Genomic DNA, 27047 nt, shown 5'->3' with positions numbered 1-27047 from the left:
TATCAACAAGCATTTTGCATTTTATTGTAGTACCCTCTTTACATTTAGTACCAACAGATACAGGCAATGTCAATGAAACAAGGAGACACATCAGCAGAGCCATTCAATTCATATTGCTCTGCTAATTCTAATTCCACCAACACATCTGAGCAGAATTATAAGTCAGAGTTTCTGCTATTACCTCCCTCTCCTACAGTAGGAAAAGAGAACATATGACAAAGATGTACGTCTTTAAAGTTCACATACAGTAAGTCAAGGAATAGAGTATGGGTGCAGTTTTTCTGGGTGCAGTTATGAAACCTTTAATGGATAGAGATCTCTGGCGTTCTGAGGGCAGATGATAAAGGCAAATGGCACCTGGTGCAAAGATTTCCTTGGTGATAAAGGGAAATTGGCTCAGCTGAGGTAAGTGATTTAAGGTGCATTATGAGGATTTAGTCTATACTTCAGGAGCACTGAGGATAATGGCACCAGGAGCTCTGATACTATGATCCATGTCATATAGGCTTATTTAAGATTCTGAACTAAAGCTTATCTCTGGATAGAGAACAGACTTAAATCCAATGGCAAGCTTGATATGATACTGCATTGACTTACTGTATATAATAAACCATTTTAGGTAACTTTATAAAATAAAGCCAGTCGTGCTTATCCATACATTCAATACATACCTTTAGATATTATTACAGTGCATCCGAAAAGTATTCAGACCCCTTGACTTTTTCAAATTGTTGATACATTACAGCCTTATTCCAGTATTGATTAAATTGGAGTTCAATCTTTGTTTCATCAGACCTGAGAATCTTGTTTCTCATGGTCTGAAAGTCCTTTTGGTGCCTTTTGGAAAACTCCAAGCGGGCTGTCATGTGCCTTTTACTGAGGAGTGGCTTCTGTCTGGCCACTCTACCATAAAGGCCTGATTGGTGGAGTGCTGCAGAGATGGTTGTTCTTCTGGAAGGTTCTCCCATCTCCACAAAGGAAGTTTGGAGCTCTGTCAGAGTGACCATTGGTTTCTTGGTCACCTCCCTGACCAGGGCCCTTCTCCCCCGATTGCTCAGTTTGGCCGGGCGGCCAGCTCTAGGAAGAGTCTTAGTGGTTACAAACTTCTTCCATTTAAGAATGATGGAGGCCACTGTGTTCTTGGGGACCTTCAATCCTGCAGACATTCCTGTGTCGAGGCACAGATTCCTTCAACCTAATGGCTTGGCTTTTGCTCTGACATGCACTGTCAACTGTGGGACCMTATATAGACAGGTGTGTGCKTTTCCAAATCATCTCCAATCAATTGAATTTACCACAGGTGGACTCCAATCGAGTTGTAGAAACATCTCAAGGATGATCGATGGAAACAGGATGCACCTGAGCTCAATTTCGAGACTCATAGCAAAGGGTCTGAATACTTATGTAAATAAAGTATTTCTGTTTCTAAATTTACCCCCAAAATGTTTTATCTGTTTTCACTTTGTCATTATGGGGTATTGTGTCTAGACGAGGGGAACAAATGTATTTAATCAATTTTAGATTAAGGCTGTAACGTAACAAAATGTGGAAAAYGTTACYGGTTCTGAATACTTTCCGAATGCACCATATGTAATATCCATAACAAGCCTTTTTATTTCTTTGATAGTGTCCACAAAAAGCTAGCTACCCGTGTCCCATTAAGTCAACYTGTCAAGAATTGATCTTAGATCTTTATTCCTGAAGAGTTTGAGGATCATACAATATCATTGGTGCTTTTAGTTGAACCAGATTCCATGGAGTCAGTAAATATAATGGTTATTGGGCTGCTGCAGACCCTGTGGCTATATAAAGATTATAGTCATTATAACATTATTGCTTTAGTTAAACAGGGAGCATATGGACTCTTAAGACAAAGGTGGTGACTTTTTCCTAAATATGCTGTACGTCCACCTCTAAATCTATATTTCTGCAGTAACACTTAAGTTGAAATTTTGGTGCACATGTATCGTTAAATTAAATGTAGAATGAATAATAATTTGAACTTCCAAACTACAGTACTGTTCAATAAGGCATGCGTGACCATGGATTTAGTTGTTTTCCTTCCATGTAAAAGAGTAATTTACAGTACTGTTCAGGACATGTATGTCGAAAAGCCATAAATGCTTACTGCCATAATGAGTGTCATAAACAGTGTTCTGTGTTGTGCTTATAAGGCTGTAGTTTCTGTACAGCACTTTGTGACATCAGCTGATGTAAGAAGGGCTTTATAAATACATTTGATTGAATTTGATTGATAGTGCTGGCCCTTTCAACATAAGTGTTACCTTGAAAAGTGAGTTCAGGTTGCTTAATAAGTTTGTGCCCAGTTCCAATATAACATATGATATGGATCATGCATTTTCAAATATAGATTGCATCATCCAGCAACATACAGTATGCTTGCTGAACTAAGAAGTTCTTAAAATTGCACATGGTAAAATATCATCCTATACATGAAAATGCCAAAAATACAGCTGTGAACAATCGTGGAAATGGAAACAAGGTAATATAGTTAAGGCTAAACATCTGTGTCTATTACCTTTGTATAGCTAAGTCAATAAAAGTAGCATGCATTTAACAGAACATTGCCACACAATTTTACATTAAACAACAAAAGCAGCCAACTCAAATCGAATGTATGTACCCTTCTTCACCGCAAATTAGTCCCATGTTGTGTAGGTTTTCCATTTTGTAAACCATATGGCTTTGTGCAACTGTTCAGATCCATTGGAAGTAACATCCCTGCTCAAATCATCTCTGTAAAATAAWATATCTATAAATGTCATGCCAGAAATGAAAGAAACTATGTTTAACATGCACTGAGTGTATCGTACGTGCCAGATTGTGCTTATCATACATTGTCTTTCATCATAGCATGTATACTTATATCCAGGAACAAATCTGCGGTATTCTATCAAGGTATACTTTATCTGTACGTATTTATATACTACATTTTCTTGAATATAAGAATCATGTCCTTTAATAAATTATAAATAATAAAGGGTTGGGGTGTAATAAGTTAAAACTGGTCGCCCATTCTACGTGAAGCGGTCGGAATTCATCTTTCTGAGTTTCGGGGGCAGGTGTCCGTCCATTCGGCCCCCTACTCCCCCTCCCCCCTGCATCCTTAGCAGCTTGGGGGGCAAGTCTGCCACGGATTGGCTGATGTGATCGGAGCTGATCTTGGAGYCCATCTTGTTCACCTGTTTCTCATCGGAGACGCCGGGGACGGAGCTGATGCGCTGCAGCTTCATGGGCAGCTCCCCCATGCTCCCGGGGTAGATCATCTCCGATGTGGTGGAGCTCATCCTCAGCAGCTTCCTAGGCATGGGCAGCCCGTCCCGGCCYCAGCCGCCCCCTTGCATCTTCTGCAGCTTGGARGGCAGCTTGMTGGTGGTGCTCTCCTTGTCCTCCAGGMTCTCCAGGCAGTCCATGGAGCTGTTCRTCCCRCCCTCGCCGCTGTTGCACAGGGATGGGGCCATGAGAGGAGAGGATATGAGCAGGTTTTCCTCCTGCTCCTTCACGCTGTACGGGGGAGTGTTGACCTCAAACGTGGCGTGGAACTGGGAGTAGTCCACCTTGAAGAACCCCTCCTCCAGAGAGATGACTGGGAAGAAACGATGTCCCCATAGAACCTCGTCCTCAGTGTAAGAAGTCCTCGCTTGGCAAGTCATCCCTGTCGAACACAGACAAAACAACGAAAACAAATAAAGATCATGTATGATTGGCTTGATTGTCTCCATGTCTTTATTTCAGGAAATTTACTTGACGACTTTGACTCTATGCAGGGAATTATACACAATTATCTGTGGACAAGGCAGACAAGGCTAATGCTATGGAGATTAATGCTATGCTAGTCAAATATATAAACAAACACTTCAGAATCAAAGAGCAACCCTGGTTCAATTACATGGCTGACGCAGTGCCCTCAGCTCAGTCACAAGAGTGAAGTGTTCCTCAAAGATTATTTTCATTCAACAAACAATATCACTCACAAACTGGCATGATGAATAAGTACATAGAACACAGAAAGTTGCCTCAAAAAACACTTAATTGAAAAACACTTAAACACTAATGAGCAAGTTCCTCAGTAATTTGAGAAAGARGCAGAGGATAGCTGAGTGAGTGAAGGAGTCCATACAGCAATTACTTTTAAGATGAAAAGCAGTACAATGTAAACACCGTTTGCTTTCAGAGATCTTATCCTGTATAGATTTGTCTGATGAGAAAATAACTCAACCATTTTCTCTCCCAAGCAACTGTAACAAAATGAAAAAGCACACAATGTTTTACCTCTGTTATTGGTAAAACATTCACTATGTCAGTGCTCAAAATAGTCAACTACTAAAGGTGCCACTTTTATGCACATTCTGCAACAGGTAGCKATCCAGCTCCTTGTTCTCATCAATGTATGAGCAACAATACCGGGAGCATGAAAATAAGAAACTACAAGCATTRATCTAATARAAAATGCATACAGTACAGTGCACACGAGTGYGATTCTTTGGCGGAGTACAACATAAACAAATGCCTCGACATCTTTATTCCTAAAATACTMTTTTCATTTTGTATTGCATTGACAGGGAAACAATTGCTATTTCAGAGGCACTGCATCATGTTAAGACACTTTAAAAACAATTTCCTAAATAAGTAGATGTCTTTTATCTAAGCCACCCGGGGTCTTTAGCTACTTGGCAATTTAGTCCACATCGTAACCTTGGTTAGGAACTACAAAAGAGCAGATTAAGATAATCAAATTACTTAAGTGACGGACCACAGGAGGCTTAGCAAAGATAAGGGTGCAATGGGTCCAATGGGCTTTCCTGACAACTCATATATTTTTGAGAAACAAATATTCATCACCATGTATGGGACTTCCAATTCAAAGCCTGTTATATAACATGTTTGGTCTCAAAATGTTAATGTGCCTATGACAAGTGGTTAATTAGGTCATCATAGTGCTGCCTGAAGAWTTTTTGCCTGACCAAAGCAGATTTCATGCATTATTTATTTTTTCCTTCAAAAGTTGCTTTTAAGAAAAGAAGATACGATAACAAAGATAAGATAGAGTTAAAATAAGAGAGCTTTGTGGGATACTCTTTTAGCAAGGTCAGTGTGATCAGCCATATTGCCCGTCAAGGTCTGTGAAGGAAAGTTCAAAGTTCATAAGGTTTGTTTCCATAGATTAAACAAGATACACTCGATCATGAGCACCAGGCATTCATTTTTTTTGTTACTGGAGACGTTGAATTAAATGAATGCTTAACAAACACTCCACCCGTATCCCCATAAACAAATTAATACAATTAGTCAAATGATGAGGATTGAATTAATGAGCAACAACATTAATTTGTTTTACATAAAGTTACAGGTTCATCTTCAGTGATAACCCTCTCGTCACTGTTATTCGGCAGATGCTATCGTAATTACTATTACATGATCTGAATACTTGCATTGTATCAATTCACCCTGCGCGGAGCTCCATGCAAACCTTTTGTTCTTTGGAATGTCTAGGAAAACATGGCTGCTGAAAGCAGTATTTTGCACTGCCGRCCCACAATTCATCAATCAATAGAAATAAATTCTAACAGAGATGAGATGCACAGCTTATCATCTGCCAGTCCAGAACATTGAACTGAGCCACATCTTCCTATTCCTTTTAACTAAGTATCCAAGCTGTTACAAAGCTGGAGGCACTCGTGTTCTTGAAGGTCTGTTGAAGTCCATTAAAAGCTGAGTGGTTGCCCTGATATAAATACCACATATACTAGTTGCTAGCGTAATAATGCCCTGGCAGCAATAAATGAATCAGAAGCATAAGCATTCAAAGAGACGAAAGATCATGGTACACTAGGTATTGCTGATCTTAATTGAAGCTCTGATCATCTTTGTTTCTGCCACAGTTTCCAAGGTCCATGCAATAATGCACTGATAACAGTTTTTAACAGTCACAGTCAAGTCACAGCCAGAGTTATTAACATTGAGTACGATCAGGGTTTCTGGGCATTATGTCTGCCCTATCGCTCTGAGCTTCTGAGTGCTCTAGGCATATGGAAATATGCTTCAATGACTGGGGTCCACAGTAATAAWAGGGACTTGAGGTTGAGAAGCCAATTGAGGCTAAGTGCAGGGAATCTTGTAGTCATTTGTATCATGTACTTGTCACACTGCAATAATCTTCCAAAGCATAGTCACACGACATGTTGACCAACAGGCATATACTGTAAGCTCAAAGGTCTAGTATTGGTGTACACATGCAAAAGCACACTTCTTCTACACTGGTATTTTGCTTAAACCCTCAGTAATTCTTGTTTCATTTTACCACCAATAACAGCGTGCCTGTTGTCGTAGCTGTATACATACCACCACAGACCGATMCTGGCACTAAAACTGCACTAAATGAGCTGTATATTCCGCCATAAGCAAACAGGAAAACGCTCATCCAGAGGCGGCGCTCCTAGTGGCCGGGGACTTTAATGCAGGGAAACTTAAATAAGTTTTACCTCATTTCTATCAGGATGTTAAACCAGAGGGCAAAAAATTCTACACCACCTTCACTCCACACACAAAGACATTACATTACATTTAAGTCATTTAGCAGACGCTCTTATCCAGAGCGACTTACAAAGCTCTCCCTCGCCCTCCATTTGGCAAATCTGACCATAATTCTATCCTCCTGATTCCTGCTTACAAGCAAGACTTAAAGCAGGAAGCACCATTGACTCGGTCTATAAAAAAGTGGTCAGATGAAGCAGATGCTAAACTACAGGACTGTTTTGCTATCACAGACTGGAGTATGTTCCGGGATTCCTCCGATGGCATTGAGGAGTACACCACATGGCTTTACTGGCTTTATCAATAAGTGCATCGAGGACATCGTCCCCACAGTGACRGTACGTACATACCCAAACCAGAAGCCATGGATTACAGGCAACATCCGCACTYGGCTAAAGGCTAGAGCTGCCGCTTTCAAGGAGCGMGACTCTAACCCGGAAGCTCATAAGAAATTCCGCTATGCCCTCSGACGAACCATCAAAKAGGCAAAGCATCAATACAGGACTAAGCTGGAATGGTACTACACCCGCTCCGACACTCATCGYATGTGGCAGGGCTTGCAAACCATTACAGACTACAAAGGGAAGCARAGCCAAGAGCTGCCCAGTGACACGAGCCTACCAGACAAGCTAAATAAATTCTATGCTCGCTTCGAGGCAAYTAACACTGAAACATGCATGAGAGCATCAGCTGTTCCYGATGACTGTGTGATCACGCTCTCRGCAGCKGATGTGAGTAAGACCTTTAAACAGGTCAACATTCACAAGGCCGCAGGGCCAGACGGATTACCAAGGACGTGTACTCCGAGCATGCGCTGACCAACTGGCAAGTGTCTTCACTGACATTTTCAACCTCTCCCTGTCTGAGTCTTTAATACCAACATATTTCAAGCAGACCACCATAGTTCCTGTGCCCAAGAACACTAAGGRAACCTGCCTAAATGACTACCGACCCGTAGCACTCACGTCTGTAGCCATGAAATGCTTTGAAAGGCTGGTCATGGCTCACATCAACACCATTATCCCAGAAACCCTAAACCCACTCCAATTTGCATACCGCACCAACAGATCCAAAGATGATGCAATCTATATTGCACTCCACACTGCCCTTCACACCTGGACAAAAGGAACACTTATGTGAGAATGCTATTCATTGACTACAACTCAGCGTTCAACARCATAGTGCCCTCAAATCTCATCAATAAACTAAGGACCCTGYGACTAAACACCTCCCTCTGCAACTGGATCYTGGACTTCCTGACGGYCCGCCCSCAGGTGGTAAGGGTAGGAAACAACACATCCGCCACGCTGATCCTCAACACGGGGGCCGCTCAGGGGTCRGTCCTCAGTCCCCTCCTCTACTRCCTGTTCACTCATGACTGCACGGCCAGGAACYACTCCAACACCATCATTAAGTTTGCTGATGACACAACTGTGGTAGGCCTGATCACCAACAACGACGAGACAGCCTATAGAGAGGAGGTCAGAGACCTGACTGTGTGGTGCAAGGACAACAACCTCTCCCTCAACGTGATCAGACAAAGGAGATTACTACAGGAAAAGAAGGACTGAGCACGCCCCCATTCTCATCAACGGGGCTGTAGTGGAGCAGGTTGAGAGTTTCAAGTTCCTTGGCGTCCACATCACCAACAAACTAACATGGTACAACCACACCAAGAGAGTCGTGAAGAGGGCACGACAAGACCTATTCACCCTCAGGAGACGATTTGGCATGGGTCCTCAGATCCTCAAAAGGTTTTACATCTGCACCATTGAGAGCATCCTGACGRGTTGCATCACTGCCTGGTATGGTAACTGCTTGGCCTCCAACCGCAAGGCACTACAGAGTGTAGTGCATACGGCCCAGTACATCACRGGGGCCAAGCTTCCTGCCATCCAGGACCTCTATACCAGGCGGTGTAAGAAGAAGGCCCTAAAAATTGTCAAATACTCCAGCCAACCTAGTCATAGACTGTTCTCTCTGCTACCGCACGGCAAGTGGTACTTGAGCGCCAAGTCTAGGTCCAAGAACTTTCTAAACAGCTTCTACTCCCAAGCCATAAGACTCCTGAACATCTAATCAAATGGCAACCCGGCAATGCAACTATTTGCATTGCCCCCCCCCCCTTTTTTTTACTCTGTTGCTACTCTCTGTTATTATCTATGCATAGTCACACATAACTCTGCCTATACGTACATATTACCTCAATTACCTCGACACTGGTGCCCCCGCACATTGACTCTGTACCAGTACCCCCTGTATATAGCCCCGCTCTTGCTATTTACTGCTGCTTTTTAATTATTTGTTATTCTTATCTCTTACCTTTTTTTTGTTGGTATTTTCTTAAAACTGCATTGTTGGTTAAGGGCTTGTAAGTAAGCATTTCACAGTAAGGTCTACACCTGTTGTATTCGGCGCATGTGACGAATMAAATGTGATTTGATTTGATATGATCTAGATATGGTACTTTTCCCCAATATAAAAACTATATTATATGGCATTTAGCAGACGCCGTTAACCAAAGCGAAATACAGCAGTGAGTACATACATTTTCGTATGGGTGGTAGCAGGAATCGACTCCACATCCCTGGTGTAGGAAYCGCCATGCTCTACCAACTGAGCCTCTCTGCTATTTTAGTGAGCAGTGGGCTAAGAGTCACATCCCAAAGACTGCCAGAGACACACAGAACATATTAAAAGTCAATATCACACACCACTCAATGGAAAATAATCAGTAGAGGATATTCAAATATTGTGACAAAGTTCAACAGAACTGGCCCGGAGCATGACAGGAGATTATTAAAGCAAAGAAACAGACATTTCCTCCATTAATTCTAGCACAAATGAACACAAATAGAATTAATGGAGGAAGATTCTACCACAAATTTACAAAAAATATAACTTTCCTCCATTAACTCTGCAACATAATRATATTCAGTGATCTATAGAAATTGGCACACATAAGGATAATCGCACAGTTCATCTAAAATCAGATAATCAACTTCTGATTCCCTGTTGGGTAACTCTCTATTTTCTGATCTGCATCCTATTGAGCGGCCTCGTATTGGAGGAAAGCCCAGCAATTTTGTAATAGCACCATCGACAGCATGGCAGAAAGGTAAAGTGGTGACTTGTAAGTGGGTACATTCCTGCATCCATACACTAATGGCCATCAACAGTCTCACTGAAGAGGCTGCTCTGTGCTTTCCTTTTCACCCATAGGGACAAGCCACAATTACAGACAAATTGCTATCATAACCATTTGGAAACTTGGAGGTGATATGACTACAACTAAACACAGACAAACAGCGTTGCTGTGCYTTTTAGATGAGTATAATAAGCTGCACTATATACTGTACAGTGCATTCGGAAAGTATTCAGACCCTTTCCCCTTTTCCCTTTTACATTACAGCCTTATTCGAACATTTATTAAATAAATGTTTTTCCTCATCAATCTACACGCAATAKCCCACAAAGACAAAGCGAAAACAGGTTTTTAGAAATGTTTGCAAATTCATTATAAATTAAAAACCGAAATATCTTATTTACATAAGTATTCAGACCCTTTGCTATGAGACACGAAATTGAGCTCAGGTGCATACTGTTTCCATTGATCGTCCTTGAGATGTTTCTACAACTTGATTGGAGTCCACCTGTGGTACATTCAATTGATTGGACATGATTTGGAAAGGCACACACAAGTCTATATAAGGTCCCACAGTTGACAGTGCATGTCAGGGCAAAAACCAAGCCATGAGGTTGAAGAAATTGTCCATAAAGCTAAGAAACAGGATTGTGTCGATGCACAGATCTGGGTAGGCTACCAAAAAATGTCTGCAGAATTGAAGGTCCCCAAGAACACAGTGGCCTCCATCATTCTTAAATGGAAGAAGTTTGGAACCACCAAGACTCTTCCTAGAGCTGGCCACTCTGACAGAGCTCCAGAGTTCCTCTGTGGAGATGGGTGAACCTTCAAGAAGGACGACCATCTCTGCAGCACTCCCAACAATCAGGCTTTTATGTTAGAGTGGCCAGACGGAAGCCACTCCACAGTAAAAGGCACATGACAGCCCACTTGGAGTTTCCCAAAAGGCACCAAAAGAACTCTCAGACCATGAGAAACAAGATTCTCTGGTCTGATGAAACCAAGATTGAAGTCTTTGGCCTGAATTCCTGAAACCATCCCTACAGTGAAGCATCGTGGTGGCAGCATCATGTTGTGGGGATGTTTTTAGCGGCAGGGACTGGAAAACTAGTCAGGAATGAGGGAAAGATGAACGGAGCAAAGTACAGAGAGACCCTTGATGAAAACCTCCTCCAGAGCGCTCAGGATCTCAGGACATAGTGAGGTAAAGGTTCACCTTCCAGAAGAAAAAGAAACGCACACCTATTTAGGCGAGGTGCTGGCTAGCGGAGTAGAAAACTTGAAAATAAAAGAGAGCCGCACACTCTAGGAGCTCAGATGCAAAAATATTTAATTTACCAACGTTTCGACAGGCAAGCTGTCTTCATCAGGGTACAATCACAGACACTGCGGGATGACTCGTTTATATATAGTGTCAAGACACACAGGTGTCTGTAATCATGGCCAAGAGTGGCCTAATATCATTGGTTAATTTCTCATATTAAAATGGCATAGAAAGAGCAACATACAATAAATACAAATGGATAGCATACGATCATAGACTCACTAAAGACCACACAAGCCTACAAACAACCACAATGGCAAAGTCACAACAAACACAACAATCACAAGAATGGCTTCAGATCAAACTATTTCATGTTTCTAAATGATTTCTTTATTCAGACGAAGGGTACTGCTATGGGATCCCCCATGGCTCCTAACTATGCTAATTTGTATGTGGGTTARATGGAGAAACAGTCTATTTTCAATCCTCTCAAAAATGTTTTCTTGCCTAACATCATTATTTGGAAACGGTATATTGATGATATTTTTGTTCTATGGAGGGGTGATGCAAAACAGCTCCAGGRGTTCCATGATTTTCTTAACTCCTGTTCTGAACATTTGAGATTTACTATGCAATCTGATACACGTCAAATCAGTTTTCTTGATCTTCTGATCTTGTGTGAAGATAATGTTCTATACACTGATCTTTACAGGAAACCTACTGATCGTAACAGTTTGTTGAGGGCTGACAGTTGTCTGTCCAGTTGTCGGTCCATACAGAAATGGTTTGTCGAGATCAGTGTGGAAGAACTTGACTGGCCTGCACAGAGCCCTGACTTCAACCCCATCTAACAACTTTGGGATGAATTGGACCGCCGACTGCGAGCCAGGCCTAATCACCCAACATCAGTGCCCGACCTCACTGTTGCTCTTGTGGCTGGATGGAAGCGAGTCCCTAGTGGAAATCCTTCCCAGAAGAGTGGAGGCTGTTAAGGCAGGAAAGGGGGGACCAACCCCATAATWATACCCATGATTTTGGAATGAGATGTTCGACGAGTAGGTGTCCACATACTTTTGGTCACGTAGTGTACCAACAGGCATAAAACATCGCGTAATCGCCATACCTGCCTGGAATGGTGTGTTCCTATGGAAACCAAATCAACCAATGGTACGTGAGCATAAACACACCATATGAAGTCTATTTGGATTGTCACCTTTGAGTGCAACTCGAGGCAAATGTGGCGGACTTACAGTAAACACAAAAGGAAGTTTCTTGTCTTTGACCATCCCAATCGAAACAACCATCCATAAAACCACTTGTTTTATCACTCAATACTGGATGATACATTATACCCCTAGTTCCTGACCACAGTAAACTGGTTTGAATGCCTGTATGCCCCTGACCTTTTCCAACACATCACTGCTCCTCCAAGTGTATTTGTTTTGATCGAATCCTATGTCGTACCTAATCATTAACGTGAGGTCATATTACAAATACCATATTTAATAAGCACAGTGAAAGGTACCTTTATTACCGTCTGTCTGGCTCTTTCATCTTCCTGGACACAGACTGTGCTTTGTGTACAGACCTCTCTTTGATGTTCTAATGTATACCCTGTAGTGTGTACTGCGTGATGAGCACGGTCTATCCCAGACAGAGGAGGCTGCTGAGGAGAGGACGGCTCATAATAATGGCTGGAACGGAGCGAATAGAATGGAACCAAACAAATAGAAACTTGTGTTTGATGTATTTGATACCATTCCACCAATTCCGCTCCAGCCTTTCCCTTGAGCTTGTCTTCCCCAATTAAGGTGCCACCAACTTCCGGTGATACCAGATCCAAACAAGTCTTAGAGAAAGAAACAACACTTATAGTGGTGTCAGTTTGTTTTAGAGACATCTCAGGGGATTGGTAACATTATTTTATATCATGCCTTCTCTGTATAAATTGGATGTTGCGCCATAAATTGGATGTTGCGGAATATTTAACTTGAATTAGATGGTGAAATCAGACAGACAGGGACTGCTTTAATCATAGACGGGATTTGAAGCGTGAAAGCCCTGCAAAACACAAATACTATTTTCAAATATCAAATTATTAGTAAAGAAAACTGAGCTGCAAACAAAAGACTCAATTTCCCTTCTTTTTACAACTGGTAAATCTACAATATACCAAAGGGATTTTGCTCTTCAAATTGAATATACACTATATTTCTCATGCAATAACGTGTTGCCATTGAGAGAGTATTAAGGGCAAAGGACATTGATCTCTCTGAGGTTGAAGTTTGGGAGTCTATCAAATCTAGTACTTTGTGAGTGAATGAAGCTAGCTAGTACTGCAGGATAACACTGAGCTAGCTTTTGTGGTTCAAATAACAAAGTCAAGACGCAGCCAAGTCACTAAGGTGACAGGGAGATAAAATTGATTCTTTGGGTGGTGAGAATGGAACATAAACTAGGGGGAAGCTTGCCAATAGTTTCTGCTTTTTGTTTTATTTATTTTATTTCACCTTGATTTAACCAGGTGAGCTAGACGAGAACAAGTTCTCATTTACAACTGCGACCTGGCCAAGATAAAGCAAAGCACTGCGACAGAAACAACAATGGTGGCTCACTAAACTTACTGGCATTCATGGAGCAGAGAGTCTCTAACATAAGCTTATCCAGGATATAGAAGCCACAGGAGCAGAGGATTATATCTGTTTGCTGCATGGCTCAGTCGTATACTGGAGATCAGGCACAACTCCACTGTCTCCACACCTCAAGGACCAGAGTCCTGCATCCTGGCTTTAGATAGACACCTGATTTATTCAATCCAGATCTTACATATCAACAAATCCATACACATCATTTGACTTCAGAAAACAGTTTATTTTACAAAACACTCACAACCACCTGCACTCTTTGGAAAATAGAGCAATGCACATTGAGCAACGCATTTACATATTTATGCAAATGATTGATTGCCCGTTATTCAGATTAGCCTTTCTCTGCACTTCCGACTCCCACAGTCCAAGTCACTGGGAGAAAGGTGGGCGTAAAGAGTCCTCCCCGACCTCTCAATTCTCTCACAGACAAGGATCTGCAGATGTAAGACATCCTCTCACAAACACTCACACACACATGCAAGCACGCAAGTGTAGCACATGGGGGTGTGTGAAACTTACTCCTCAGCCTGAAGTTTCCCCACTTGTGTCAGCAAATGGCTAGCTTTTCTCGTGGCGCCAACTGGTAAGACGCAGGAGGGCGGTCAGGTGTTCCAGCAAGGCAGAGGTCCTGGGTTTGCGCCTCGTTGTTTAGCCGAATCAGGAGGAAATGGTACTCGCTAAAAGCAGCATACCGTCCTTTACGCATACAACAAACACTCATCCATGCAACCTCACTCACCAGAATATGGCTGTCAACACAGTATACAGGCTTTAGAAGCAACTGAGGCATTATCTGTGAAGAAAACAGTGGCGGAAGCAAGACTGTGAATCTGCGCTCTGGACAGTGAATCATGAGTCGACCCCCTAATGCTTGCACCGTTAAGATTATTTTCTGTGATAAATCACATTAACATATGAATGGTTTAATTATTTACCAAACGGTGAGCAGCAACAGCTAAATAACAATGCATCATGTGGAAGGTTGTTGCTGAAAAGCAGAAGAATACATCCCTTCTTGACTGCTTTTTGGCCCAGTGGTATCAAATATTAAAGAGACGCACTGAGCTCGAGCAGCATGGAGGACAACTGACAAAAGAGAGAGGGAATAAGCATCCAAGAGATGTCCTCTTTAATGGAGAAGGAACATTTGAATTCACAGGACATACAGTACAGCAATAATACTGTGCTGAGTACAGTACTTTGGGTTCCTAACAACTGAATATACACGTTTTTCCATGAAACGCCTGAAAGGACACAACAAATTGTGTCTATTAGAGGATATGAGAAATGTTTAGCTCATTTTGATACAGATACATCTGTTATGGGCACAAGTCCTCTCTAAGACAGATAATCTGTTGCTATGGTGACCACCATCAAACGGTACACTGAGAAGAAGCCCAGTATTCTTTTAGAGGCCTGCTTTTTCCTCTTTGATTCGTCGTAGATGAATACAAAATCTCTCAGCTGTAATACTAAGTATTCAATCAATTTGTTACGGTTGCATCCCGAGCTTATTGCATCCCGAGTTTATTCCACATTATACGACATGCGGTAGGCAAAATGTGTGCAAAAAAAAACACAGAGAAGGAAATATACTGGCGGAGAAAAAATGGTGTAGAAATGTACTGCTATGGGGGATGGGTGTTGAGGGAGACAGAATACTCGGGCAATAACATCAGTGTGGAGGTAGACAGAGTAGAGCAGAGAGGAGAGGAGCAGAGGCTGTGTGTGTGAGAGAGAGGAGAGTGTCATTGCCTGCCAAGCCTCTACACAGGGTGAGGTGACAGACCAGGCACAGGAACATACGGCTCTACACAACAGCAAGACCATTAACAAGCAGCAGGGGAAAAAAACAGACATTATGAAGGAAAGAGGGTGTTGGTGGTGATGGAGGGGGAGGAGGAGGGGCAAACGATCGATAGCCTTGAAGCCAAACACCAACTAATGGTGGGCAGACAAATCACACTCGGAGTGTGGCCATTTAAAAAGGGATATCGCATGTTCAGTTAAGCTTGTGTTTTCTCACTATGGTTTGAGTGAGGTCCAATACCCCACAGCATGTCAATGGGACTGAAATAGAAAGCACGCATCTCCCTAAGGATTGTCTCGCTAGAAGCGCATCCAAAAGACAAAATGTCAATGTGGCTGTGTCTGTTTAGACCTAGATCGATTAACGTGCACTTCAGGGACACTCAGACACTATCAATCAATACTGCACAGTGACCAAAACACTGAGAGCTAGGCTAGCAATTAGAGCATTGGGCCAGTAACAGAAAYGTCGCTGGTTCYAATACCCAAGCTGACAAGGCGGAAATCTGCCGAGGTGCTCTTGAGCAAGGCACTTAAACATAATTTACTCCAGGGGTGCCGTACTACTATGGCTGACCCTGTAAAACAATGCATTTCACTACACCTATCCAGCGTATGATACAAAAATGATATATATATATTTTAAAGCAGAGCACAACCTTTATCACTTAACGATAACATATGGTTATTGAGGGGCCACCATCTTTAATCAGTTTTGACCAACCTCTAGCCTACCCATCCTTTGTGAGTCTTTCATATAACCAAGATCTTTGGCAACATGATACCATGATCAACAATTTAACTGACCCTTTATACACTCTTAGAAATAAAAGGTACTATCTAGATTCTAAAATGGTTATTGGGCTGTCCCATAGGGTAACCCTTTAAATAACAATTTTTTGGGTTCCCTTTCCAGAGAGGATTCTACCTGGAACCAAAAAGGGTTACCCTACGGGGACAGCCAAATATCCCTTTTGGAACCTTTTTTTCTTGGGGGGTAGGCACTAAACAGTATCATTGGCAATATTACTATACACAATACATTATTATTAGACGTGCATGTTAATTCCAAAACACATGCAAGTCCTTGGAGAGAAAGAGACAATCATTTCCAACTCTTAAGTAGAGTGACGGKTCTCCACATCATGGCCTGATTGTTACCTTGGATCTAGTAGCGTCACCAAATGTGTTCAGCCCATGTCTGCCACGCCACACCCCTTCCTCCCTCCCTGGATTTATTACAGTCCAACAGAGACCGGAGAAATCCCCAAAGACACAATGTAACCTTGTTTCCCCTTGGGAAAGGGGATAAAGAATCCTCCATGTCATAGCTGGTTCAACCCAATGCCCATTACGTGGAGTCCATTCCTGGTGCAATTACTATATCTTCAGGAACAGTAAAGCTCTCCAGTGTGTTGTCTGAATCGACACTTTCTCTCACAGTGGGACAAATATAGACAAAAGTAGGCTGTCACTAAGTGGATATCTCTTAATGCAAACTGGTCATGTGCAATTCAACACAATATACATTTAGTCTATTACAGAAAGTACAGTACCTCAACTGCGTTAGAAAAAACAATTCCAGCATGAGACMTACAGTACTATACTATAAACGGAGAAAAAAATGACATTCCAAAAAGATTCTCGCACTAAATTTGGTCGCTGATCACAATTAACATTTGCGTTGGAAAAACATGAAGCTTCAACGCGGCTTCTTAATGCAATGAAATGCGTGAGAGGGGTTGTTAAAAAAAACTAGTTAAATGAAACAAATTAATAAAAAACACTGTAACCCACTGGAGAACAGAAAGCTATTAAATAAGCGTCTTATCTGCGCACCCGTGGGGAGGGCCGTGACTCTGCCGTGCTCTGACCCTGGGCACATTAGATTTAATCGGAGACTCCTGCTCTCACCTGCTCAGAAGGCCGACTTCCCCCGGCTGAACCCACATTAACCCTTGAACCGCAGAGTGCTTGAGTGCGGAGCGGAATGGAGAGCGGGGATCATCACGGACATGCTCTGAGTGTGATCAGTCGGAATGAATTATGGTCACTTACTCCAGGGGCCCGTCTATCCTTTCACAGTGATGTGTAATCACAAGCTCCATTCTGACGCTATTTACCTCAGACCAACGCATGCCTCTGACTTCTCAGCAAATCTGCTACACGAGATGTATCCATTTCTCTGAATTCATTATTCTGCTGCTACTCTTTGTGCACGACAAACTCCTCTTTGCTTGGTTTACTTTCAAGATTATAACGGAAAYGTTTATTCATAATGCAGTATGTGGATACTATTAATACAACAATTAAAATGTAAAAAAAGAGACACACAACTTTGTTTGCTTTTAGGCCATGCCCTCGCTAAACTTGCATAGCCCCGGTTCTCTGATATTATGAGTGCGAWATCTCACATGTGGCGGATTCGCTAAGGATCGCCAACTCTCGGAAGGACCTATCAAAAGCTTCTGTTGGGGACAGACTGGTAGAGTGGCGAATGAGGTGAGACCCTCACCTCCCTTAAAAGGAGCCACTCTCCGGCCCTCTGGTTATTCTCAAGCATGCTTATTTTCCTCACGCTCTTGTGAGCAGGGGAACGTGTGAGACATCTCACTCATAATATCAGAGAAGCGGGGTTACGCAAGTAACCATAAGTTCTCTTTCAATTACTKATTTCGATATCTCAAATGTGTAGATATGGCCAACTCCCATGACGCAAAACATGCCCTCCGAAACCAGAGTATTCTCAAAATTTGCAACCCACAGAAGTCCCGAAACTAAGGGAGTATGCACCACAAAAGGTGCAGAGACAACCACTCGGGYAAAAAAACTAATTACAAAGTGAGGGGAAGCCCAATACAAAGCGCATACAATCTTAGTTTAATAAGACATGTCCCCAAAACAATGCCCAAGAGGTAAACTCCTATGTGGGAGAAGGTTGTCACCCTCGCCATTATAAATCAATATAATAGTCCCCATGATCCGGCAGGATATCGTCGGATATCTTCTGAAGGTGGTTGCCCAATGAGCGAAGAGCATGACACTCTTGCCCGAGCTCTCCTACATTCCAGGTAGACGCCCACCGCGCATACTGGACAACGACGGYGACGCCCTTCTAGGGAAGGTGACAGGTGAAAAGCCATAGGCACATTAACCTGAAAAAAAACTGGGCAGGCTGAGGGCGCGGACAGTGYCTAGTAGAGCAAGYTCCTGCAAGGAGCATAGGACCATGGAAAAACAGATTCACACCACTTCTCCACGAAAAGACACGCCAACTGTAAAAGAGAGAGCATGCATAAGGGGTTGGCACTGTTTTTCAAGAGTCGCAGGCCTGGCTCTTTCCTTTTGATTCTATGCATCCGGGTGAGGATAGAAAATTGCTTTGTTCGGTGGGGTATAAGCCCTGCATGACGATAGCTGCCAGGACTGGTCGTAAGCAGGTTTGTAACTGCCGTTTGGAAAATCACTTGTCATCGAGGGTCTCGAAGATGATGTGGGAAAGCATATGGCATCTCCCAATTTTTCCTGGGTATGTTAGCTCTTCCACCTTAAATGGCGTGGTCACCGTGTTTTGGGATGAGGTCTCCCTGGGCCCTCATAGAACTGGTCATCGCTTCTACCAGACTGCAGCAAGTCAGTCTGGATAGATCGGGGAAGCGACATGACGTAAGACGTCATGCAATATGCCCACTKTGTCTTAGTTATGCATTACACATATAATATAATTCAAGAGGCTCATAAATCATGATGTACATTGAAACATGATAATAACATAATTCCCAAGGTTTCCATATCCAATGCATTATACTAGTGAAGTGATTCAACTGGCAAAATATTTGGTACAGGATAAGCCAAACTGAGACTACGTGTAACTCTAAAAACACTTTCTTTATCCAATARTAGAATTTCCACAGACAAACATACTGTATTTATATGCTCGCAGATACATATGAATAAACATCAAATGCACTTTAAATCAATTCAAGTCCACAACAGTCTCATGCCACCCACACGTCTTAGCATGAACAAATAGCAGAAAAACAATAACAAGGGAGATTCTATTTTTCTCCAATACCAGTGAATCGTGAAAAAGGCTCAGCTGTCATGGAGGGGGCAGAGAGGAAGCCAAGACAACAAGCCACGTCAATGCACAGCTAACTAGTTATGGACTTTGTCCCAAATTGCACCCTATTCCCTATGTAGTGCACTACTTTTGACCAAGGCAATATGGGGATTGCTCTTTTCAAATAGTCTAACAAAATGTTCCACTGTGGCTTTCGGCTGGAGTTGTTCGGAAAATATTTGTAAACGCCTTGTTAGCGTCATGTAAATGCCACAGCATGTTCCCAATAGCCCATCAATCATTAGCATTTGCATGCTAGTCACATCGCAGTCTTCTCACAGAGTTCATTTTCTGCTGATGTGCCAGCCACTGTGTTTCTAAACATAATTGATGAGTGAACACGAAACTTAAATTAAGTGCTCCAAAAAAGTATTTTTTTGCTGAACTGTGAAGCGTCTTGTTAATAAAGAACGACACAACTTTTCAGGGAGAAACGTGTTGGTGACAGCATTCTTCCTCTAGTCAATCACACATTCAAAGTCAGCCTGCCATGAAATTAAAATCCCAGCCTGTTTGTCATGTAACTGAGCTGATCAAAGATAGAGAATGGAACTAAAGTACAAAATTGCATGTTAGATGTACTGTGTATAATTGGCATACCATTTGAACAGACGAGTGGTAAAGCAATTGCAGTCTGAGCAATTTGACTTCTGCATATCACAAAGAAAATGTTATTGCAACTCAGTGATTCAGTATAGTGTTCGCAGGAATGTTTTTTTTTTTACATTTATAGAAGGAACAGTTAACTAAACCTTAACAATTTGGATTAAACAATCCTAACTGTTATGTCAATTTCAAATATTTAAATGACAATGTTATAACACTTGAATCAGTACTCCCTAATGAAGGATATGTAGAAACGTATGTTTAAAAAAWAWATAWWMTTCTACTGAACATGCCATCATAACAAAGGTATTTAAATAATATGAAAAGTGTATTTCTTTTTTCTTTATCTAGTTCTTTATATGACTATATTTTAATACTCTCATATAATACTTTCATGCATGCAGTGACTATGTTCAAATCTCTGATAACATAACAGACGGGAAGCCATGTGGAGCTGACTTTGAGTTTATGATATCATGAGCGGTTGTGATGATGATGTCATTTGATAAGCTCATTGTGTGAATATGAAGAGAGCTGATTTTCTATGAACATGTCAACAACAAAAAATGCTGATGTTAGCTAACACCAGTAAATGCCAAGTCTCTGAATTAATATTTTATAAACATTCTATCTGGCTCAGACTTGATTCACTTGTTCTGGCACCCATTAAGCCCTGTAACACCTCACGGTAGCTCTCACGAGTCCACCTCCTAGTTTGATCTCAGGAAAGTAGTTATCTTAATATCAGATTATTTTGTCAGTAGACCTCTTTTGTTTTGTGTACGGTTACCACATGTTCACTGGTGTATTACTGAAAATTGCATTGCATTACAGTTTTCCCCATACCATAGGCATAAAATCTAAGTTCAGGTGCAGTGCTGAAATCCGGAACGCTCAAAGAGAGGTTGCCATGGAAACAGAGTTACATTGGACCGAAATGAAAGTGTCTGAGGATTAGACTTCCACTGTACATACATTTTTAACCACATATTGTTTTCACATTGACATCTCTCGTCTTGCTTTTTAACCTAACCCGACCACATATGTTCGCATTGACACGGTCGAGATTACACTACTACTGTATCTAGAATTAATATTGACATTGAGAAAATATCWAAAATATGTTAAATTACAATTACAAAATGTGTTTGCTGTCTAATTTTGTTGTTGTGCCCAATGCATATGATACATGTGAACCTTTACCTCCAAAGTGTATGTTTTGAAATTCTTATCCGCATTCTAGAATTTTCTGTGTTGACAACTGACCAATTAATCAAAACTTTGGGAAAAGATGATGACATAACTAGTTGTAAGGATATATTCTACAAGGCAGCACCATTATATCATACAGTCATTTCTCTGCACCTTTTTTTCAACATCACATCAATATGTAACCCCTCATAAATAAAATAGTCCAATTAAATGTTTATATACTATAGGAGTTATGTCAGTAAGTTGCATGTCAATTGCTACTGATTTTTCATCGACACTATATTTTTCATCAACACAAATCTACATTGAAAACAGGGATTTTTAAGAACTCTGAGGACCGAAAAGATTTCAGATTTGAGATACAACTTTTTTTGTGGATATATAATGACATGACGTGAACCATATGCCACTGCCACATAGGTACAGTACAGGACCAACRTTTTCATGATCAACATAACTGTTTTCTGCAGTGGTCTGTATGGCATCAGACAGGACTGGTATGTCATTCCACAATCTTAAAGGACTCCCTGCAGCCCTGTATTAACTGTCTCAAATGAAACAGTTGAATTTGAAATATGATCACAGCAACCAAAATGTTTCTCAAGTGTCATTACTGTTTTTATTGAATTGAAGTTTCAATTTCAAAAAGCAATTGGGAAAGCAAAGTATAACCCCAGAAGAGTATGAAGTTGTATTGTAAAACAGCAAAACTGTTCCCTAGACAGCAACTATTTTAGGAGATCTCATAAAAAAAATTGAAAATGATTTATACAAATCTATCAAGGGACTGGCTCTTTAGATAAACTAAACATGCCATGTTGATGTACTTACTGTATTAAACACAGGCCAACCAAATTCAAAAGAGATTGAGAATATCCAAATGCAATTTGTTTTTTTGCCATTTCCACTGCTAACATAAAATCAATCAGAACATATATGATTTATAAACCTATCCAGTTGTGCAACAGAACATCAATAGCATGCAATCAATGACATCCACTAACATCCAGGGGTCAATGGAGAGGCCCATCTGGGTCAACTTACAGTATACACCTGCAACTTCACGTTATACTGATTCACATCATTATAACACTCATACTGGTGCATTTATTTTGCTGTCATATACRTTAGCCAGAGCCAAACATTCTCCACTAGTTTATCTCAGGGCATAGATATATCGGCCTATTGTTTTTAATAATATGCAAGAAAGAAAAACAAGGTATTTGTGATAACTTACCAGTAGTTTCCACTATTCCTTCCAATATGACCACAATTTCAAACTGCTCTGTTTGCATGGATCTCTGGGAGAGTTCGTAGAATGGACTTTTAGTGTCAATCACATGGCAGATTGTGAGTGGTGAGACCAGGAAGAGCTGATCCGCCCCGGTACTGAAGCCCACGTCCAATTCCAACTGATCCAGTGGAAGAAACTCACCTTCGGGCGTCTGACGAGACTATGGAAGTATACAGAGAGAGAGGGAGAGCGAGAGAGAGAGAGGTGGGGGGGGACAAACAGTTTAACTACTGCAACCCAGTGAGCCATACTGAAAGCTATCCACATTTTGTGAACAATTAAAGAAACCAATCATCAGTAAATATACAGAGTTAGTAAATCAATGTCTATAGCCAGAGCCATATATATAGCTCTGGCTATAGCTAATCAGGCACATCATGCCACATCAAAGGCACATCTTAAGATGTTAATAATGACCCAGTGACTCCCTTCTACTTCAGGGGGCCTGTATAATGGTAAAATGTGTATTTCTATATGAATAGCATTGTCACTAAACTTCCCTGGAATCAATTGCTTTATGTGTTAATTCACATTGGCAGGCCTATTTGCAAAGAAAGTGAAAAAACGACTGTTCATAAAAGTAGACTCTAGAAATCCATTAATCTATGWTTAATTAGGCCTACATTCATATCAGTAGAAATGTCTCGAAAGCGATAAAAGAGCAATACTGGTATTGAAATGTCATATCAGCAGAGAATAATAAACTTAATAATAATCCCCTAAGTATTTTATGTGTAATTATGGCGTAATTAAACAATTAGAAAACGAATAACTTACACTCACATGACAGAAGTAAATGGGGTACTGTCGTTTAGATACACAAATATTGTTGTGCATAGGGCCGTAGAAGTGCCACTTACTTTCAGCAATTTGCAGCGGATCTGTGCGGAGACCATATGGCTATTACGCAGYTTGCCGACTCTGAACATGAGAGTTAGTTTTCCATCTCGCATCGAAATAGCTGCATGTTCACTAAACATCAAGGTCTCTGCCCTTTTTTTGGGCTGGGACATCTTAATGAACATGCAGCCAATCAAAAAAGCATCAACGATTGATCCCAGGATTGACTGGAAAAGAAAGAGAATGATCCCCTCGGGACATTTGTCCGTGATATACCTATAGCCATATCCTATTGTGGCTTCCGTTTCTATGAAGAATAAAAACGCGGAGGGAAAGTTGTAGACATTGGCAACGCATGGCGTATACTTGTCATCGTGGGTTCGATGGAGGTCTCCTCTGATGTAGGCTATGATCCACCACATGAATGCCATGAAGAGCCATGCCACCGTGTATGTTAGGATGAAGATAAATAAATTCCAGCGCCATTTCAAATCGACCAGCGTAGTGAATAAATCGGAAAGYTATCTACTGGTTTCACCACCCAGGTTTCCATGCTGGACGTTACATCGCCCCTTCTTGTCCACAAAGCGTTGCCTCTTCTTCTTCTTCTCTGGTGCCGGCTGGTTGAATCCAGACCCGCTGGATGAGGTGGTCACTACCTGATAATCGTCCCCAAATTTCTTTCGAAGTGCAGACATACTACGATGACAGCCGCGAGAGAAATAATCTGAAGGGTTCAATATAAAGTCTATTTCTGTACAGGACTTCGTTGTAGTTGCAGTAATTGGCCTAATGTTGTGGGCAATATCTCGGAATTGGAAATAAGGCGTGGAAAGTACGTTCTGTAACGAACTAATCATGCACTGTCCCCTCTCGCCACATACTGTTACTACTACTGCACTTCAAATCCATGTAAATAGAGAGGAATAATGTCACTTCAATCACTACAAACAGATCTTCATCCGAAAAGCAGTCTGCTAAAAAACAATTACGCACAGGATCATCTTCTAACCAAACGCGTCCGTCGCAGTTCAGGTTTTGAACAGTTTATTATTTGGTGCGTCGCTGCTGATCATCGCCCTCCCAGGCTAGAGCAATCAATGCAGGTTGGCTCAACACTGTCCTCATCTGTGAAGTCCACACCTTGGGTTAAAAGTTTAAATTGTTTCCACGCCCCATCAAGCAATTAAGATGTTGTAGGTAATTATTAATGAATCGTTGGTTACTGTGATTATAAGCCGTGGTCAAGATGAAACCGCTCCATACATACTGCACATCCGATGTCAGTGTTGGTGTTGGACACAATTTGGTTCCCAAACCTCCGCTTTGTGCTCCTGCGTGCGCACATAGGATCTGCATTCAGATCTATGACAGTGGAATATGATGGGAAATAATGGATTCGTGGAACAATTACTGTCCGGTCATACTTATGTGGTTCCCTCTTAACGATGATGCCTGCAAGCTGTCTTTCCTGTCCCCCTTTTCCTCTTCTGGTGGAATTTTACTGGTGTTCTTATGGACGCATGCAATAAGAATCCGACAGCGGCTGCTTCGTTCTTTCCCCTCGATTTTCCCCTTCACCGCTCCTGCGCACTGCACGTTCCGTATGCTATGATACATTCACTATTGCCTACCGGTACTACATAGACATACCGTTTGGAAGAAGAGGGGGGGAAGAGGTATGCAGTTAATTTACTTTAACACAATTTGCTAAGATATAATGTAATTAATTCAAATCAGCCTACCATTTATTAATGCGTTTTAGAGCAGGCTACAGTGCCATTGATTTTTTTTAACCAGTTCTGAATATTCTTTAGTGGTACATTGATGGTGAGATAGACAATTATGTAAGGGATAATCAAGGAGGGGCTATGCGTTCTATGAAAAATAATGAACGACGTGAAAGATGTGTTCCATGACGCACTTGCGGGGTGGTGGAACCCTCCACAAAGTTGCATTATTTTCCAGAGAACACATAGAGCTATTAGAGCCTGATAGTGGAGATGATAGTAGTGGAGATGATTATCCCTTTTATACAAGAGCTATGCATTTACAAATGTGTGCCTAGAAATGTTTTCAAATGTGTTCAAATCACTTTTGCTTTCATAAGCAATAGCCATTGAATTATATCATGCTGATATACCGTGCCTTATAGGGAAATAATGCACTCTAGAATCCCCTTCAAGCCAATCAGAAACGAGTGTTCAACAATGACATTTTAAGCACAGACAGAAGGGGTAACCCAGACATATCACAGGGGCTATAAAGCTGAAGCATCCATTGAAAACGTTTTCTCACCACCAAATATGGTAGTGAGAGGAAGTCCAGTAGTGGGAGAGGATGGAACTAGGTGAAACTGGGCCGATATTCTTCTATTTTTCTCATTGATGAAACATCTGATCTCAATTCATTTTTCTGTTCGAAAAACTAGAATCWGTTACGAACACAGTTCACCAAAGCAGGCAATTTATGCATTGACCGTGAGACACACGCATTTGACCCTCTTCTCTCATGGCAAACCTCCTATATSTCACACATTGAAAAGTACTGTMTTTATTTTTCTAATTTGTCCATTTTATAGTCAGCGCGTTAACTTTTCAACTGTGTTCCAAATCGTTTTGAAATCGGAGCATATGCGCCTGCAATTTAACATCACGAGCAGAACCTCTATCATTGTCCTGTCTTGCCACAGCACTGAGAACCGCGACCAATTGAAGCATATGATTGGTCTAGATATGTAAGGGATCAAGAAGATTGGATGCATGTTTTAAAGAAACGCCCCTTAAGATTASCTTTGSGTTGAATGGAGAGAGAACGTTCTCTGCTGAGTGTATAAAACTGTACAAAGAGCAGCACGTTAGCGCTGTTTCATGTACAATGTTGTCAACACAATTAGGTTGCTATTACTCTCARCCCTATTGTAGAATGCAGCCTATTGACTGCATGTACTAAAGTCGATTTAATCCACACTTGCATTAGTCCCCTCGTTTGGTGATTGGCATGTAGGCTGTGACAACGAAAAGGCAGCAGACAGACCTACAGAATGTTTTAGCAGGAGACGTTTGGTACAGTAGGGTGACCTGAATTGAAACTCTAATTTTTTTTTGTCAAACAGATTGTGAACCCAAAAGTGTAAGTTTGTTTCTAAAYGGYGGACAATACATAGACAKAGTATTTGGTTAGGYTGTAGGGGCAAATGTATGTCATCTTGTCTTCAGGAGATTGTATTACCTATTTACTTTATTTAGTCTGATCTGGGGAACAATTCTCAATCTTAACAGTGGGCTAAAATATAGGGTAATTACCGTGCTTGTCAGGAAGAACACTACTGTTATTCCTCAAACTTATTTTATTATTCCACTTCTTCACAATTTTGCCAATGTAATCACATACAGTGCCTTCGGAAAGTATTCAGACCCCTTGACTTTTTCCAAATGTTGTTATGTTACAGCCTTATTCCAAAATGGATGCAATAAAAATGTTTACTTATCAATCCACACACAATACCCCGTAATGACAAAGCAAAAACACGTTTTTAGAAATCTTTGTTT

At 41.3% G+C, this 27047-nt stretch overlaps 1 protein-coding gene and 1 long non-coding RNA gene across 2 annotated transcripts in view; one reads left to right on the top strand and one right to left on the bottom strand.

Moving 5' to 3' along the window:
- Positions 1-25103, bottom strand: LOC111974464 (G protein-activated inward rectifier potassium channel 1-like). The gene is given in 3 exon segments (XM_024002173.2): positions 1-3676; positions 22600-22816; positions 23517-25103. Coding segments are annotated over 3 exon segments (1695 nt in total). The 5' UTR covers positions 24357-25103; the 3' UTR covers positions 1-3038.
- LOC139028818 (uncharacterized) overlaps positions 1-27047 on the top strand; it is a 179966-nt gene that overhangs the window by 141906 nt on the left and 11013 nt on the right. The gene's annotated exons all lie outside the window — the stretch shown is intronic.

This window comes from Salvelinus sp. IW2-2015, linkage group LG2, assembly GCF_002910315.2.
Source record: "Salvelinus sp. IW2-2015 linkage group LG2, ASM291031v2, whole genome shotgun sequence".
Lineage (NCBI taxonomy): Eukaryota > Metazoa > Chordata > Actinopteri > Salmoniformes > Salmonidae > Salvelinus > Salvelinus sp. IW2-2015.
The sequence above is the reverse complement of the archived record's forward strand: the minus strand, read 5'-3'. Positions and strand labels throughout refer to the sequence as shown.